The 19,221-nt window shown below is 37.8% G+C and overlaps 2 protein-coding genes and 1 long non-coding RNA gene across 3 annotated transcripts in view; 1 reads left to right on the forward strand and 2 right to left on the reverse strand.

The window, feature by feature from the left end:
* DSG3 (desmoglein 3) overlaps positions 1-2,993 on the reverse strand; it is a 49,796-nt gene extending 46,803 nt beyond the window's left edge. Inside the window, exon 1 of the mRNA XM_073898538.1 lies at positions 2,823-2,993. Within this exon, the coding sequence (XP_073754639.1) occupies positions 2,823-2,993 (171 nt within the window). The remainder of the gene's footprint in view (positions 1-2,822) is intronic.
* The window catches only part of LOC141373745 (uncharacterized), a 147,157-nt gene that overhangs the window by 63,043 nt on the left and 64,893 nt on the right, over positions 1-19,221 (forward strand). The gene's annotated exons all lie outside the window — the stretch shown is intronic.
* Positions 7,151-19,221, reverse strand: part of DSG4 (desmoglein 4) — a 41,075-nt gene continuing 29,004 nt past the window's right edge. The window contains 6 exon segments of the mRNA XM_073898539.1: positions 7,151-7,918; positions 10,638-10,846; positions 12,136-12,199; positions 12,352-12,491; positions 15,173-15,478; positions 17,544-17,771. Of these exon segments, the coding sequence (XP_073754640.1) occupies positions 7,151-7,918; positions 10,638-10,846; positions 12,136-12,199; positions 12,352-12,491; positions 15,173-15,478; positions 17,544-17,771 (1,715 nt within the window).

Below are 19,221 nucleotides of genomic sequence, written 5' to 3' on the forward strand. Positions count from 1 at the left end.
TAACTTTCAGATTAAAATAAGAATTCCTTAGTATGCCATACAAATTTAGGCTTCTGACTTCTTGTCTCTACAATTATCTTCCTTCATTCTCCAACCTTACCAAACTCCTTCCAGTTTTCAGAGGAGCTAATCTCTTTTTCCATGTCCTCGGTTTCTCTGCTTCTCTCCCATTCTTTCTAGTTTTGAGTGCCCTTCCCATTTCTTCATCTGGCTTTTTCTCATGGGTCCTTCCAGTCTCTGCTGAAAGATCATTTCTTCTGGGAAGCCTTTCCCTCTTGGCTGGATGCCCCCAGTCTTTTCCCATAGCTCTCTTATTTATTCTCTTGGGTAACACTTGTCAAACTACATTTTAACTCTTTACTTCTTTCTGCATTGGGCTGTGAAGCCCTTGATGGCAAGGACCCTAGTTTACCTCTCTACTCCTAGCAATTAGCTCATGGGTAAATAGTGAAATGATCAGAAAACATTTAAAGAATGAATGAATAAGCTTTGGAACTAGGTCGTGGTAGTTCCCATAAGTTTTCTTTTTCTCAATTTTCTCCATATAGAAAGACAGATCATAAGTGAATTAATGAGAATATGTTTGAAAAGCAATTAGTGTAATCCTTTACATATAATAATAAATAAATATTTGGTTTTTTATTCTTCTCTCTTTACAACACCTTGGTAGTTTCATGTTCCCCGCACCTGGTGGCTCATGTCTCACTGATACCAAAGTCCCCACCCAGTCAGTACCTCCTGTGTATTTAAATACATAATGAAGACTTCCCAGTCAACCAGTGCTTATGCTGATCACATGTGTGCACTGAGACTTTTGTACCAACACCTCACCATCACTCACCATGCATATTCACTGCCTCCCTATTAAACACATAGTCAGCCTAAAGTCTCTTGCCTTTAACTTAGTCATCTTGCTAATCACAGAGAAACTCAGCTGTATGGATTTCTAACCCAACCTCTTTTTAAGAAAATTTTTTCAATGCTGAGAGTTGATCTTTTATGCCAACAACAATAAATACAATTTTCAATTTTCATTTGTTCCACTTTTATTCAACTCACTTTATCCACCCTTCCCTACATTGACTGTCTAGGCACAATCCCACGTGCATATGAGCTAATGCACAAGCACTTTGTGTTAGCACATGATGCCTGAGTTCCAGACAATTCCTATCTTTATCTATAAAAGAGAATTTATTTGTGTAATTATGAGAAGGGTTTTATTGCCTTTTCCTTTATTATTTTTTAAAATGATAAGATACCTCACAATCTTTTGTTTATTCACTTTCTTAGCAATCCACAAAAGCGCTGGCAAACCCCATCAGGGATTCCTTCCTGGTGTGAACTCCATTTCTTCAGTCTTACCGTTATTTCAAATAAGCTGAAGTAGAATGTATTTATTTATTTATTTACTTACTTACTTATGATTTATTTTATTTTATTTTGAGAGCAAGAAAGAGAAAGAGAGAAAGAGAGAGAGGTGGGGAGGGGCAGAGGGAGAACCAGCGAGAATCTCAAGCAGACTCTGCACTGCGTGCTGAGCCCCACATGGGGCTCCATCTTCTGATCATGACCTGAGGCGAAATTGAGAGTTGGAGGTTCAACCAACAGAGCCACGGGACTCCTTAAACAAGCTGAAATAGAATTTAAAGAAGTTGTCTTAGCAAGTTAGTTTTCATTGCCTGTATTTAATAATTAGTCCATGCTTAAAATATTGTAACAACGATTTAAATATTGTAACATTCAGGAAATTATACCATATGTAGTGACAATAAGTGTTGGCTTTCTGGGAATTTTTTCCATGTAATATGTAAGTATAATTTTTAGGGTTCCTTGATTTGGTTTTCATAAAAAGTAAAGAACATTTATCTTAATATTGGGAACTCTATTTTTCCGGGCTGTAATGCTCTCTGACACACACACACACACATTTTGTTACTGACCTTATATAGAAGAAATGATTTTGAAAGAGAAAAAACCCACAATCAATGGCTCTAATGAAAGGTAATTTTATTATTGTCTCTCAAATTCTCAGAAATTTTAACTTTCTTCTGATGTATTATTCTGTAAATCCTGAAAGTAAAATCCCTTTCTCTGTAACATTTTAAAATTTATTTTACTCAACTATAACATAATTTCTTTCAAAAAGCACCTGAGGTTTTCAATAACTTTATTACTTTTTCTGCACAAAGTAAATTTCTCCTGAAATTAATTGTGTTTGTGAGTTGTATACTTACATTTTCTTCCCAAGGATGGCATTTATACAAGCTTTTCAAAGATCATTCAAAAGGCTGCTATCCAGAGGCAATGCTGTTAAACAGTAGACAATTCCTTTTAGGTGCCTGAAAGAATTGGACTATATTCTTCACTTCTCAAATTAATGAGTGTATGTTATATGCTAGATATTCTATTAACACTGGAGAAAAGCAGGGCCCTTTTCCCCAAGGCGCTCACAGACTGGCAGGCATAGGCTAAAATCGTGTGTTAGTGGGGGTAGAGGAGAGCTAGCTAGCTAAGCCAGCAGCTTGGGGGCAGTGAAAGAGATACCAGGAAATGCTCTCAAGAAGTGGCAATGCTTGAACAATTGAGTGTTGAAGGGTAAGTAGGAAAAGCTAAGTAGATGAAGAGAGTGAAGAGGGTTCCAGGTTAAGGAACCAGGGAGCGGCAGAGTGACAGAAGTATGAGAAAGCATGCCGTATTCCAGGAACTGCAAATAGTCCATACACCTCACTTGAAGTGGGGGAAAAAAAAAAAGGTCAAGGGCATTCACTGTAGAAAAACTTTGATTGATTGATTGGAGTCACTTCAGAAGGCCCAACATATACCTGTTCATCACAGTGGTGGTCCAAGAGGATCGCTGAGGCTTTGGGGCCAGCAATCTCACCTTGGAATGTTGAGTTTTTGGAGGGTCCTTGCCTCTCTGGTCTTGGGGGTGTCTCTGTGATCAACAGCACACCAGCTGTCATGAGGAGTCCTGATGGTTGCCCCAGTGTCATCTCCTAAAATGAGAGCTGGCCATTTACCAGCACACAAAATTTCACTTATTTCCCATTTTATACCAAGTTAAAACCAAACCCCTAATGGGACTCACGTTTCTTTACCATTTGCCTTTCTCACATATCCTTCCAGAATTAAGTCAAAAGAATCTGAAGATTAAGAGTAGGCCATCTTAGGTTTGAATTTTAACCCTGCTACTCAAAAGCTCTAACATAAAAATAACAATGCTTTAGTGTCCTCATGGATGATATGGGTATCAGTCATACACCATAGTGTTGTTTTACGAATTCAATAGGATCATATATTCTGAGTAATTAGTACAGTAAGCATCATATCAAATGGCTGACCATGTAATAATTTTATAATGCCTATTTTGCTTTAGACATTTTTTATTATATTTAATTTGACCACTTAGTATTCTTTGAGTATATCCTATGTTTTTAGTTTTTATACCTAAAAACTAAAGCAATTCTGCTTAGCCTAGCTCAGATCTCACCATTTTCAAGAAGTCTTCCTCAATTCCCCTTACGAAAATTCATCGTTTTCTTATTTCAACAGAAATTAGTGGTTCTGGTAGAGGAACAATAATGATAATTTTATCGAATTTAAATCCAAGGGGGAAAAAGAGGATATTTAATTCTGTAATTTATACAATGTCTAGAACAATTTCTGGAATTTATTCAGTTGACTTGTTTATAGTGAGCATTTACTAAGAAAATAATTTTTTTGAGAAATTTTACCATTGATGAGTAAATAAATTATTCTGAATTTCAATTTACATGTAAATCCATGCTCCTGTATCATACCCATCACAATAGACATGATAATCACCTAGTAACACAATGGGGAAAGGTTTTCTGGATGCGTGTTTGCATGTAGAACCCTACATGTGCCAAAGAGAAAATGAAACATTTCTTTCTTTATCATATATTTTTTATTGAAGAAATATATAAAACATTATTACATTTGGTAATATATTGCAATCAGAAATATCCAAAAGAAGAAATTTTTTCAAATCATTTTTTTCTGAAACAAGTTTATAAATACTCTTTATTTTAAAAAAGATTTTATTTACTTATTTGAGATAGAGAGAGAGAGAGATCATGAGCAGGGGGAGAGGCAGAGAAAGAAGGAGAAGCAGATTCCCCACTAAGCAGGGAGCTTAGGCTGGGATCATATCCCAGGTGCCTAGGATCTTGACCTGAACCAAAGGCAGATGCTTAACTGACTGAGCCACCCAGGCGCCCCTATAAATACTCTGTCTTCTTAATGTCTTCCTTTCCCTTCACCTAATAAGACTTTTCTAAGAGAACCCATTTAAGCATTTGATAATGCCTTCCCTTCAGGTAATTGCGTGGGGCAAGAGATATGACTAAAACTATATGTTATTATATTTATTGATTAAATCTCATTTCTTGGATTTCTGGGTCCATTTTCAAACCTTAACATCAATGCTATCAATGCTATATGATCTTTATATCCTAGATAAATCAATACCCTAAATCTTCAGCAGTGAAGGGGAAATCTTACCTGATGCTTTCCAATTTTTTTTTTAAAGATTTTATTTATATATTTGAGAGAGAGAGAGAATGAGAGATAGCAAGCACGAGAGGGAAGAGGGTCAGAGGGAGAAGCAGACTCCCTGCTGAGCAGGAAGCCCAATGTGTGGGACTCGATCCCGGGACTCCGGGATCATGACCTGAGCCGAAGGCAGTCGCTTAACCAACTGAGCCACCCAGGCGCCCTGATGCTTTCTATTTTGTTTGGTATGATATTTTGATAATATTCCAACTTCAGAGGCTTATCGTATGTGAGTGATATGGACCATCTTAGAATAATGGAGGAGTTCTTCCTCACTGATAATGTTGAAAGAGAAAATAAAGTGGTTCTGGTCTTGTTTCCATGAACAGCATGAGGGAAAACATCCACGAGAGGTAGATTTCCTCTTTTGGAAGCACCCTTAAATCTTTGTGTATTGATAGAAAAGTTCATAGAGAAATTTTCTTAGCCTTCTCACAAATGGTTTCGGTTAAATGCTTAGTACTATTTTCTTCGTCATTTCTCAAATCTTATAGTGTCTTCAGTTTTAAACCCATTAGCACCTTACATTTAATTATTCACTAGTTTTTTCATAATTTTAAAAATTATTGGCCCAGTAGAATGCAGAATTCAAGAGAGAAATATCCTCTTCAGGATATGCCATAGCACTGAATGCATGCAAGGTGTTGCATCGCTGGTTGTTGACTGTTAAAATGACCATGGTACTAATGCTCGTTGGCTGCCATATGGATTCATCAAATTATAGATCTATGAAATGTAGCAGGATCTTGGTTGTGAGTAAGTACAGTGAGGAATGACTATAACAACTGGTAATACATGTAATTTGGAAAAGATGAGAAAACATGTAAATAACCTTCTGGCATTATACTGTGTTAGCCATTCTGCACTTAAACTTCACAAAACCTATTGTCTTTTTTTTGAAAGATACTTCTTCTTCCAATTAGGAAATAGCAAGGACCATGCAACAGGCCAATCTTGATCCTCTCCATGTCTGATGAAGTTATAGTATGGAAACCCGGGCCAGAGTACCCAAGCAATGGCTTCAAGGTTCTGTACCACAACCTGCAGGTTGTGGTCATTTTTACCTCTCTGGTTCTAAATTCCTCTTCTGTAAAATGAGAGAATTGGGCGAGAGATTATGTGAGATGCTCCAAATTCTATAGTAGTTTTATTTATAAAGGAACAAATTAGGCAAGAAACACTATAAATATTTCCTTCCAAAAGGAATAAGCCCTGAAAATAAGTTTATTTCATTTACATTATTTTACGAGTCACATTATAGTTACTACTATATAGTTTACATATTTTACAGAATTAAATAAAATGATCTTGCTAGAACTTGTTTTTCTCAAGCCCGCTTTATACCTACTAAAAGTAAGCAATCTGTGATGTGTTTCCATTTCATTCATTCAAGATAAGAAACAGTGTTAAAAAGAGAAACACAACTTGGTAATGGACTTAAATATTTTGTTAATTATTCTTGGTAGGAACTCAAATCTGTATCCCCAGAGTTTTAAGTCTAGAAATGCATTAGAAGTTCTAGGAAGATAGAAATCATGTTTGTCTTCTTCATCTATTTATTCATAGAGACAAGACTGGCACTCAATACATAGTAGCTTCTAAGTAAATATTGTTGAATACATGCATAACTACCAGGTGCTTTGCAGAATATCTGATCACCAAATCAAATGACTTGGGTCATTTGACTCTATGACTTGGGTCTATGACTTGGGTCAACAAAATGGAGTAAACCATATTCATATGGTTTTCTGACATAATTAGGAAGAATAGAAAAAACATTCTCCGCAAGAAGGAAATACTCTAATGCTTTCCTTAAGAACTGTTTGTACTCTACTGTTGTCATAATTCTTTTTACTATCCTGAATTTACAGTTACTGATATAAATCAATAAAGTGCGATAAAAATTCATCCATATTGACTTATGTATATATGCATATCTATACATATGTAATTCTTTTCAGTGAACCATTTTCAGTGATGCACTCAGCTGGCAAACTCTTTCCCTGTATTATATTAATCATGCCCTAAATAGTGCATATCTTGAGAAACTGTTTGAAGGGACAAATGATTTCAGATTGCTAATGAGATGCTCTATTTTCCTTTTCATACTCCTTTCAGAAATGTACACTTCATTCACTTTTTCAATTAAAAATTTTTAACAGAAATATTTCTCAAGAGATAAATACGACTGGTAAATACAGGCAAGACTTCTTTTGCAGCCTCCAAGAACAAGGGCATCCTGGCTTACATGACCAGTCCTATAGGCCTGAAGACCTCTAAGATTCGCCTTATGAGTTATGTGCTATTTATTAGACAGTATCAAAGGATAGAACACATTTTCTTTAAGTTTTTGGCACATTATTTAAAGCCAGAAAGAATTATAAAAGGCTTATAACTAAAGTGCTTAGCCATATTCACCCCCTAAAAGATATATTCAAAGAGTGGCACTGACCTTAGGATATTTGAATATTTGTTGGCTGTTAAAACGTTAAATATAGTACATTATACACCTTTGACGGATATGTTGGTGATTACAAAGTGCAAGGTCTCCCTATAGAATACTGACCCAAAACACTTACTGTTGGGAGTAATGTATGTTACTATACCGTGTTACTCTGTGTTGAGATGTCATCGGGGATGTGGAACCAGTGGTTTGGCTTATGTGAATGTTGGGACTTACCATTTGTGTCACTTGAATTTCGGGCCCTACCAAAATACCGCCACTCATTACAGGTCCCATACAGCCATCATTCATGCTACCACAGCTCATGTCAGGCATACTAGGACTAGACAGCAGTCTCTCAGTATAGATTACATTGTGTGTGTTGGCTAACTCAGCAGGTACACAGATATTTCCTTGAACATCATAGACAGGTGCCATTACTGTTTCTGTCACTACAACATTAGGTGCAAGCTGAGGATCGAAAACAATTGTAGTGGGTTGCATACATTGGTCAGCCGTTGTGTAAGTCTCAGTCACTACAATATCCCCATGGATCATGGGTTCAGGTATTGCCATTTCTGCCTGGAATTCAGCCTCTGAGAGAGTCATTCCTGAGGAGTCATTAACAAAATAATTAGGCCCCAGCAAAGGCAGGTCAGTACTGATAGGTATACAGGCCTGCTGTGAAGGAAATGGCTCAATTTCTGTATCTAAGCAGATTTCAGCCAGAGTCCTGAATTTTGGATCTAAAGTTTCCATGCAGCTTTCATCTAAATCATCCACAATCCAACTGCAGCAACCAATGGAGCCAACGGGAGACCCCACTCCCTCGTGGTCATAAATGAGCAAGCAGTCGTTTGCTGGCCGACCTTCGTCTTCATCTGCATAAGCATACGCTTTCTAAAATCAGAAGAAAATGGAAATTAGAAGTTTCTTTTCCCTTAAAGTAACCAAAGAATAACAACAGTGCTTTAGAGGTGTTTGATTTGAGATTTTAATGGAATGAACTGAAAAAAAAAAAAAAACAAAAAAACTGATGTTTTTTGCTGAAATTCTAAATGGAATTTTTAAAGGAGATCAGTCTGTATTAATGGTGCATAGAATTTGAATAAATGTGCATTGTTCTTATTTGAAAGCTAACAAATAATTTCTACATTTTATTCAGATTTTGACAATCTAGATTTGTTCAAAAGCAAGGTTTTAGTTTTTTGGATTTATAGTCTTTTGTTTCTGAGGTGGTCTAGAAATAACAAAATATATTTAGTTATATTCAACATGTTATTTACTTAAGGAGAGATAGTTGATCAACTTGGAATAAAAGCATGTATAAAGATATCAATATCTTTAAGTTTCAGAGACTTATGTCCAAATGTTCAGTGGTTTTATGTGACCTAAGCGAAGAGACCCAAGATGTCTTTGGAGTTAGGTTAACAGGAAAAGACAATAAGAGGTTACCTACTGTGACTTTCAATTTATTTTTAATGACAACCCTAGGAGCCCTCTATGTAGAACAGATGAAAGGGAACTTCTCTATTTGAAGAGGTTGGGGTGGCTGCTAGTTCTCTCCTCACTTTCCCTCAGCTGCTGTGGCCCTGTTGGGTTCCATGAAATCCCCCAGGACCTGTTATAATCTTACCCCCTCTCTATTTTATAAATAAGGTAACCGAAGGCCCAGAGAAAGTGAATGGTGTGCCCAAGACTCAAATAATTGTAGAATGCTACCTCAAGTCCAACTATCCTTTTTACACTACATCATGCTGCCTACCCTCCAGTCTGTACTATGTACTAGACTCTAAATTCTACCATTGGAAATAAATGGTTTTAAGTCTTGAAATCAGTTCTTCATGAGTTTGATATTACCTTAAAACTTTGTTGTTTAATATTTTTTAACTATTATTTTTTATTTATCTGAGAGAGAGAGAGTGCAAGTTGTGGGGGAACAGCAGGGGAAGAGGGAGAAGCAGACTCCCTGATGAGTAGGGAGCCTGACGTGGGACTTGATTCCAGGACCCTGGGATCATAACCTGAGCTGAAGGCAGATGCTTAACCGACGGAGCCACCTGGGCGCCCTGCCGTTTAATATTTTGAAGTGACACCTCCGTAAGAGGATAATCCCCTCCTGCGTGGGGCACATGTTGGCTGTAGGGGTGGAGGGTGGTGGTGTAAAATGTGGCAGGAAGGAAGCACTTCACCATTCTGCAGGTTCCACCTAGTAGAGGGAGAGTCTGTGCCTCACCACCTCTGAAATGTAGTGCCAATTTTTAAGTGTAGAGCTGAAATATTTGGGGAAGGATGACCTCAGTGTACACAGAGAAAGGAGAACACATTTTGATTTTATTTGACGTATCGGAATGCCCAGTACAATTTTGATGTTAATGGTAAAGCTTTTTTAAAATGAGTGTGATTTTTATGAATGATTCGTTAAATATAATTTCTATGACATTTCTATGATACATATATAATTTGTGCCCATTTATTGAGTATACTAAGTGATATCAATCACTTATTATTTATTTATTTTTTAAGGATTTATTTATTTATTTAATTGATAGAGAGAGACAGCGAGAGAGGGAACACAAGCAGGAGGAGTGGGAGAGGGAGAAGCAGGCTTCTTGCCCCAGCAGGGATCCTGATGCGGGGCTAGATCCCAGGACCCTGGGGTCATGACCTGAGCCGAAGGCAGACACTTAACGACTCAGCCACCCGGGCACCACTCGATCACTCATTTAAATAGTCGATGCTATTCATGCATAGTCTGTGATAGTATTTGTAACCACCAATTTTAGGAAAGAGCTTAGAATTACCACAACATCCTTAGCATTTTGTTGTTGTTGTTAAGATCAGTGGTGAAACTCATGTATTACCATATAGGGAGTAAAACAGGCTAGTTGAAATGTGATATGAAATGGATTGCTAATTAAATGAAATAAGCATACTTAGTAGGGATTCACAAGGGGATTTATTTATCTTTTGTGCTACTCTGTTAGGCCAATCTAATGCCTATGGAGCTTTCTTCTTTGGAACGCTCATAGACCCATGATCCCTTCTCTTAGTGAGGGACAGGTATCCTTGGGATAGGGCACTGGATACAGAATAGGAGACAGGGATTCTAGGCCCTGATCTATCATCAAGTCATGGTGGTGCTCTGTTCCTGAGTTACCATTCTCTTCCTTCCCCCTTCCTAGCCTTTAATCTATTTTTTTCTACTTTCTATTGGAGGTACCTGCAGAGCAGAGCAGGAAGGACACTGTAAAGACAGGACACAGATACACATTTTTTTTTTCTTGATCAGGATCCTCCTGTTTTGCTGCTAATATGGGAAACAAAGTAGGAAAACCAGAAGGAAACAGAAAACAAAAAAAAAAATGGAAAAATGAAGTAGGGAATGATGAGAGATGCTAGCCTTTTCCACAATATTAAAATGGATGTATGTCAATTGAATATGAAATGCATTTGGTGAATTGGCTTTCTGTATCTTAAGGAGAAATGAAATACTTTCTTTTTTTCCTGATTGGGATAGAGTTGAGAATAACTGAACGTATTTCAGAAGAACCTACTGCCATTGTTGTTATCATTCAGTCTCAAGACTATTTTGAGTAACCATGTGCAGGGGGATTACCTCAGAGAAATAGCTGTCCAGGAAAGCCATGTTCAGGCCCGTGTCTGCATATTCCCACTGGGTCCCTATTGTGGAACTCCTTCTCCGTCGGGCTCCTGCTGGGTCTCCCACGGCCAGGCCAGCGACTGTCCCCAGCCCTGTGTTGAGTTCCACTCCTGACACACCCCCTTCCACCGTTCCTCCGCCCGCATAGGTGTTAGTGTAGATTTCTGAAAGGAGAGAGTGTTCAGGTGACAGTGCTTGCGTGGTCTGCCCTGTTCATCCATCGGAAACACTGCCGGCCACTGTGTGCCTTGTTACACACCGCATCTACCTGCATGAGCAGGTCCTGGAAAGCAAGGCAAGGGGCCATTCGAATTCTACCCAGTCTCAGGCTGGCTGATGAAATAAAAGTAAATGGTACAGAGGGAGCCAGCTTTCGGACTTTGGCCTCGCATTTGCACAAGCTTCTCCCCTAGACTCACAAGTGGAGAGCTCGCCAAGAAAGAGCAGGACCTCCGCCTCCGCCCGGGGCTCTCCATCGCTGCTTCTCGCAAGCTGCCCCGGGTGTCAGAGAGGGCTTGCACCCCACCCAGGAACCTTCCACAGCAAGGCCAGCAGAAATGGAAACAGTCCTCGTTCACCCCAGCGCTGGAGGAACAGCTGGCTTCCAGAGGCATGTTCGCCCCCCAGAGTCTGGTTTGGGATACTAAGGAACCACCATTGAGAAATCTCCTGTCTGCTCTCGAATTGGGCAACCTCTCCTCTTTGTTCAGTCATTGCCCACTAGCTGGGTATTTTACAGTATTGCTAGGTGCACATGGAGCTGGCAAATTAGGAGAATATAACTGGTGAGGCAAATGCACGTGTGGGTTTAAGAAAAGTGCTTCCGTGTATATTAGAAGAGCATATTTGCTGCTTTTTCTGTTCTCTTATTTTTTTTGAACAGCTTGCATTACAAATAATGTCTATAATAGCACTCTGTGCAAAGCACTGTTCTAATGTGTATTTTGTGATATATATATATAAATTTTGTATGTATATGTGTATATTTTGTGATATATATTCACATATCACACATATACATATATAATATCTAACTTATATAATATCTAATACATACATTATATATCATCCATATGTGTATGTGTGTGTGTGTCACTCTTTACAGTGACACTTTGAAGTAGATATTATCACAAACTCAGTTTCAAAGATAAGGCAGTTGAGGCCCAGAGAGGTTAAGTGCTGCCCAAAGACATAGCTGGGCATCAAACTCAAACATTCTAGTTCTAGAGTTTGCCTTTTAAATTGCTACACCATACTCCGCTGCCTGTAGTTTAAGAAAAAGAGAGTGCTAACTTCAAACAAGTAACTTTCCCTGTCTTTATACTGTCATCCAAAGAGATTGGCAGACATCCTGTTTTCTTTAAAATTACTTATACATGAAATTTATCTGGTGGAATAATTTTGTAAAGTAAAAAAAAAAAAAAAAGAACAACAGAATTTGTTGTCCACTGACCAGAAGAATCTATACGATCCTGGGTATTAGAAGCTGTCATGGGTACACATATATTTGACACATCCTGAAAAGAAAGAAAAATATTTTTAAAATGCATGCTTTATGTTAAACATATAAAAACTGACATATTTTTATTTCTGTGTCTTGTATAGTTGTCAAGACATGCTCAGTTCCACTGAAATCCCACACTTCCCTGGAACATGTCAGTGCACTCACCCTGTCCTCGGGATGGGCGCCTTCTATCCTCCAAGCCTGCATCACTCCATCTCCCCCTTCTGGCACAGGAGCAAACCTCGTCCCCAGGCCTTGGGGCTGTCTTCTTTTGCAACAACACATGAGCAGCAAGAGTGGTGACACTACCCAAGAAAGTGGAAAGAGAGTCCACACATATTGCCTAATTTAGGAAGTCACTGAATGTCTCCTTTTTTGAAAAACGTGGCATTATATTGAGAACCAAAGGGTTAAATGCAAGTGTAAGAAAGCATCAGTTTTCCCTAAAGGATTGAATATACATATCCATGTTTATAAACACCAAACCACCAAATCACATAGACTTTTGAAGCTAGGCATCCTGTAATCAGGGTTCTTACTGATAGATTAGGAAATAAGGGTCTTTCTTCCCTCTGCTCTAGCACTCCCAGCTGGTTGCTGGCAGAGCCAGGATTCAAATCCAGTTTTCTGATTCCTAGCCCCTCATGTACACACATATAATTGTCTGTGTCTGTATATGTATTTGCTAGATATATATACATATGAATAAATATGTACTTATCTCCAAGAGCATGTGTAGATGCGCAAGTACCTGGATATGTATAAATGTACACATAGACTGTCTCTGTGGATATGTATATATATCTATTTGCATATCCATATAAAAACCAATATGTACAAACCTATGTAACCAAAAGTCATATACATACTTATAAGTTAAATACATAATCAGTATATGCTATCAGAAGGACTGAATACAAATTTCAGTATAGGACCTAGAAATAGGTCTCCTCTTCAACCCTTATACTTATACTTTGAGTCAATCAAATATCACCCACTAAATTTAATTGAGCTATTTACATTTATTATTTTAAGATTTTTGTCTACAAACTATAATGAAAAATTTACCTCAATTCTGCACTTTAATCCATAAATATCGACTTTTTTAAAGATTTTATTTATTTATTTGACAGAGAGAGAGACAGCAAGAGAAGGAACACAAGCAGGGGGACTGGGAGAGGGAGAAACAGAGTCCCTGCTGAGCAGGGAGCCCGATGCGGGGCTCGATCCTGGACTTGATCCCAGGACTCCGGGATCATGACCTTAATGACTGAAGCACCCAGGTGCCCCTAAATATCGACATTTCTTAACTTTTCTAAGATTCTAGTATATACTCAGTTTAGTTCTTTGGGTCCACTCTAGTTGTTTTTTTATACTTTCCTAATTCCCTAGTATAACATGCATTCTACTGAGTTAGTTAGAGGTACCGATGAAAATATCAAAGCTGCTAAATCAGGACTTTTATCGATTTTGTTGAAATAGTTAATCTCACTTGGAGCAAACATCAAAAGTCTTAAATGAAGCCCGTTTGAGAAGATATTTTGGGCGGGGACCCCTCCTCTCTCCATCACACTACTCCTCCCCCACCAGGCCACAGCCTGGGCTTTTCTGTTGAGAACAAATAACTTTTTCCACAAGGGTATGCCCCTTCTACAATCGACTTCACAACTCTTATGCTTTCTTGGCCTAATTAAGGAGGAGGCGTGAAATTTTGAGTGTTAGTCCACTGGGAATGTGGCTGATCCTGGGTTTTTATCCCTGAACTGCACATTAGCCTCAGCAGAGGGCTTACACATGCCACACCTGGGGTCTCATCTTGATTACTCCTGCTTGAACAGGATTAATTTTAAAGATCGCCAATGATTCTGATGTGCAGCTGAGACGGAGACTTGCTGGCTTAAAAGCAAGCTGACACCTCGACTCATTTGCTATTGGGCATGTTCTGGGAAAATATCTCTAATACCGTTATGATAATCACTCATGATCTTGGTATAATCTTGAAAGTTCATATTAATTTAAGAAAGAAGGTCTGCTCAAAAGTCATGTTATTTTTTCATTCCTCAAAATGGTAAAGTTTCAGTGTGTACTTCTCCATTGAAACATATTCATATTATAGTTTGAAGGATTTGGTCTGCTTTAATTTTAGAATCCAGTTTTTTGATGTCCACAAAATCTAAAGTATTGCAGGCGCAGCCTAAAATGTATTAATTCTCTGAGGATCTACATGTTTTAAAAAATGATATAGGCAGTGGAGGACCCTTTTGGCGGTGTTTGCTTAGGGACCTCACCATTCCTATGACCCTGGTCCTACTTGCAGACACTCCTATCAAGAGTCCAGAGGCTCATTTTCTCTTCTAGGCTCTTCTGCCTGCTTCTTATTATGCCAGCATGAACAGGTCACCTGATCTCACACATCCTCACTGATTTCTCGTTGCCTGTGGACTGAAGCCCAGAATGTTTGGCTTATCGGGAACATTCTTGCATGATGGCTCCTAGCTTGCCTTGCTGTCCATTTCCTGAGTGTTCAATGCCTTTCCATCCCTCTCCTTGTTTATGTTTGTGTTGTTCCTTTCAGATTTCCCTCAAATGCCATCCTCCTTCTAAGAAAATCTTCAGTGTGTAGGGTCTGGGTCAAAGCCACTTTCTCCATAAAGACTCCCAACCTTTCCCACTTGGACTTGAATTGCTTCTTACCTCTCTTAAAGCACGTTGCTGAAATTTTCATGATGGGATTTACTCTATGTTTTGCTGTATTATATTTAGAAATTTGCTTGTGTTTTTCATCTCTATGACCCTCACTAATTCTAGTTATCATTACTGAACAAGTACGTGCCCTTATTAGTCCCACTGTTTTCTTCCAAATTCCCCTGAGAATTGCTACAGATACCAAAAGGACATGGTCAAATGAACCTAGCCACCGCAGTGAGCCTGGTTACATTCTTATTTTGAAAAATTGCTGAAAAGGGGGATTTGATCCAGTACTTACAAAGTAGTAGTAGGAGTCCCATAGCGATCATGCCAATCCCCGTCGGTCCGAGACCGACATTTGAACCCCCAGCTTGTTCATCAGTAACAGTCCCATATATGTCACTGGTAGCTGAGCTGCCGTCCTCTACATTGATGCCTGTGGTACTAGAGTACAAGCACATGTGGTTGTTGTCACAATCACAGGCCTCTAACACCACAATCTGTGGCAATTCGCACACTCGGTTATAGCTGTCCTTCACTATGATTGGGGTTTGGTAAACTATGGGATTTAAAGGCTGTCCAGCCGTCAGGATTGCAGAGGTAGCTGAAAAGGAAGAGAGGAAAGAGAAAATAAACTGAAATTCCTTGCGGTAACCCTTCTTAATACCCAAGACTCACCTAGGGCCTGATTTTTATCATGTTCCCTTAGTCATACAGCACCCTCTACTTATTTTTTTTTTAATATTTATAATGAATTGTTGAATACTTCTTCCTGCTGAATTGGTATTTCTCTGAAGCAGGCTAGGACCCTGTTGATTATTTTCCAGAGCAACAATATTTGGCATATTATATAAATATTTGATAAATATTTGTCCAATGAATGAAGACTATCGAGCAGAAAGGCATATTAAAAGTCTTCTATTTAGGATTATGGTTTGCAAATACCCTCCTTAAGACTTGTTGATCTCTTATTCAAAGTCGCTGTTCTATCATTTAAATTTAAATGATTCCAGTAACTATTATTTTCCTAAATCTTTTTGCTACCATTGCCTATCGATTTGCATGGAAATTATTGCTTAAAACATGGTTGAAATTTATTTATTAACCCAGGGACGGTTTAGAGATGATTAAATTTACACCTAAATCACGAATGTTGATTGATCCATAACATGCAATAATTATAAATATTATGGTTTCTTAATTTCATTTAGCTATATGATAAGGCAGCTATGTCTACCAAAATGTAACCTGTGCACAAGATAAGAGATGAATAACGTGCAATGCTATAGCACATTAGGTGAAAGTTTATTCTGTTCTTTAAAATTAACATCGAAATAGGACTCTAGGAATATTGTCTCCAATGTGATTATATTTTTTATTGGCAAATCTATAATATAATTTGAATACCTTTATGAACCTCCACATTGAACCTTTTTTTAAAAATGATTTTACTCATAATATCTAGGATCTTAATGAGGAAAACGTGGTTAGCAGTTGTTATTTAAGAATGGGATATTGGGCTTTATAGGAAGGGTGAATTCAAAGTTGTCTTGATTTTAATGGGGTTACTTTAATGTCCCTAGCTTTTTAAAATATTAAAGTGGTTTTGTGGAAAAGAGCCAAAAAGTATTATTATGAAAACAAGTTGCTTAATTTCCTCTTTTGACGAAGTCCTTGAGGGTGGCATTTTTTTCTGGCATCCTTTTAGGGTCTCTCCATTCTCTGAATGGAGAAGCTTAGCGGCTTCAGAGAGGTGGGAAATATTTCCTCTGAAATATGAGGGCCTGACCCTCATCCCATCACCCCCTAAACATCTTTTAGTGTTGCCTCAAATGAATATGAAATTAGAGAGCTATTGTAACCCAAATGAGGTTCTCTTATAGCATTTCATTTTCTATTATACATTTAACATCTCAAGGAACTAGAACCTAAGTATATAAAATGTTATGTCATCTGAAATTCACTCTCAGTACCTTCAGGCATTCATTTTTACATAGCAACACTTAGCACAATACACTTACTACTTGGAGATCTTTACTCTTTAAATACTTTGGTTTATGTGTTTCTCTGTATCTAAATGCTTCACATAATTCTAATTTTAATGTTGTTCATACTACATCTGAATAATATGTTCTGCTGTTTGCCTAACCATTCTTCCCATATTGAGCAGTTTGGATTTAAAGTTTTACCTTTACAAAAAGTCTGAGCTTATCACTCTTTCTAAAAAGAATCATTGATCTTATGTACCTGAGTACCAAATACATAGATGTATGTATGTGATACTTGAGTTTCAGAAACTGTTAAGTGATTTGCCTGAAATAATTCAAAATAGGAAATTGTGACCTATGGTGAGTTAGTCAAGGTTTCTGTTTATTTCAAACTGATCAAATATTGGTGTAGCACGCCATGTACACAAAATGGTGGATAAACTGATATTTACATACTACTATTTGTAATTGCAGTATTGATAAAACATTTTTACTTTTATTTCAGTTCAAAAATTTTCCAAATATCCTAAGTGTGAATATGAAAGATATTCTTACTTATTATGAATATGGCCAAGAATCATAGAAACAGAGATAGAAAGTGTTATTACATGTCTTGACTAACTATTTAGTCATTGTTTTTGCTTTTGGTCTTAAAGATGAGCAAGTTTGCATTCTACTTACCATTTATTGATGTGATTTCCCACAAGTCAGCTGTCCCTGGTGGCTGATCAACCACACAGAAAGTATAGGGAGACCCATAAGAATGATCACCAACATCTCTTGCAGAGATAAGGATCGATGGAGAGGCAATACATATGTAATTACTTTCAGCCAAAACAACTGGACAGTAATCATTGACATCAGGTACTTCGATACATATGGTTCCTGTTGCCGTTTTCCCAGAGACATCTGAAACAGCAGAGCATCATGGGTGTTGGGGTAAATGGTGTGAGGGAGAAAATTCTTGCTTATATTCCATGATGATGCTGCAGCATAGAGGAATAAAATGAATGACTCTTTGAGGTGGTACCTGATGGATTTCTGCTTATTTCAATGACCCAAAGCCACCCTTGCTTTTGCTCACTACCTTCCAGCCACACTAGCTTCTTTGTAGTTCTTGGAACAAGTTTCTTCCTAACCCAAGACTCTTGTGCATTCTATTCATTCTTCCCAAAACGTTTTTCATCTCAGTTTCATTCAGCCAACTCCTACACATCCCAAGATGCAAAAGTAAATGTCCTTCAGAAAAGGCTCACAACTTTCTGTTCCTACCCTGTCCCCGTGAACAAGACTCCCAGTCCAGCCTATAGCCTTCCATTCAGGATCCTTATTGAGTTCTGTGTTTGTAGGAAAATACTCAAAATTGAAATGCAATAATTGTTTGTATATTTTTACTTTCTGTTTTGCTCTTTATTTTAATGCCATCCCTTAGATGTTATTTCTCTTCAAAATGACACTTCTGAAAACAAATATAAATCTATTAAATTTTTTTCCTAACCTACTTGGAACAAATTTTGGGTTAATATAGTTTATTAGAAAGGGCAGAGGACCAAGGAATAGGAATCGGGCTTTTAGTTCACTTTTTCATCTGGTTGGCTTGTGCTTGTGCAGATACTCTGCTTAGGTACCTAAACAGTAGCCCTTGCTTTTAGTTTTCTGTTGTACATTTTGATAGTTTTTTCCTCCTTCTATTCATTCAATGACTAATTTTTATTCTAGTTTTTGAAGATATTCACATATGACCAATATGCAAACATAGGCTGTGATCAACATGGTTAGAATCCATTATAGGATAGGTTTTCTAGAATACTGATAATAAATCAAACTATAATATTTTGATAACTGACCCAGGTGTTAAAATGACACTCACAGGATGAAGACCAGAATTATGGACCACAGTTACTTGGGTATTATCATGGTTTCTTTTTAAATCTTATACTGCCCCTTTATCTTTGTCTTTGGCCACTGTAAAGCTCAGATAGACAGTACAAACCTATAGTTTCTATCTTCTATTAGGTATATGTCTGGAACACCTGTTTTCGCTCTTCTTTCCTGGTTATTGACCTTTTTCTGTTTTGTTCTGTAGTAGCTGGTTTCCTAGGCACTGTTTAGAGAATGATTAACTATTGATAAATAAAGCCCTGTTGTTGGAGTGGTAGGGGGTGGGAGGGATGGGGTGGCTGGGTGATAGACATTGGGGAGGGTATGTGCTATGGTGAATGCTGTGAATTTTGCAAGACTGTTGAATCACAGATCTGTACTTCTGAAACAAATAATGCAATATATGTTAAGAAAAAAAGAAGAAGAAGAAGATAGCAGGAGGGGAAGAATGAAGGGGAGTAAGTCAGAGGGGGAGACG

The sequence above is a fragment of the Callorhinus ursinus genome, unplaced genomic scaffold (genome assembly GCF_003265705.2).
Source record: "Callorhinus ursinus isolate GAN/ISIS: 27379988/994484 unplaced genomic scaffold, GSC_fseal_2.0 scaffold11, whole genome shotgun sequence".
Taxonomy (NCBI): Eukaryota; Metazoa; Chordata; class Mammalia; order Carnivora; family Otariidae; genus Callorhinus; species Callorhinus ursinus.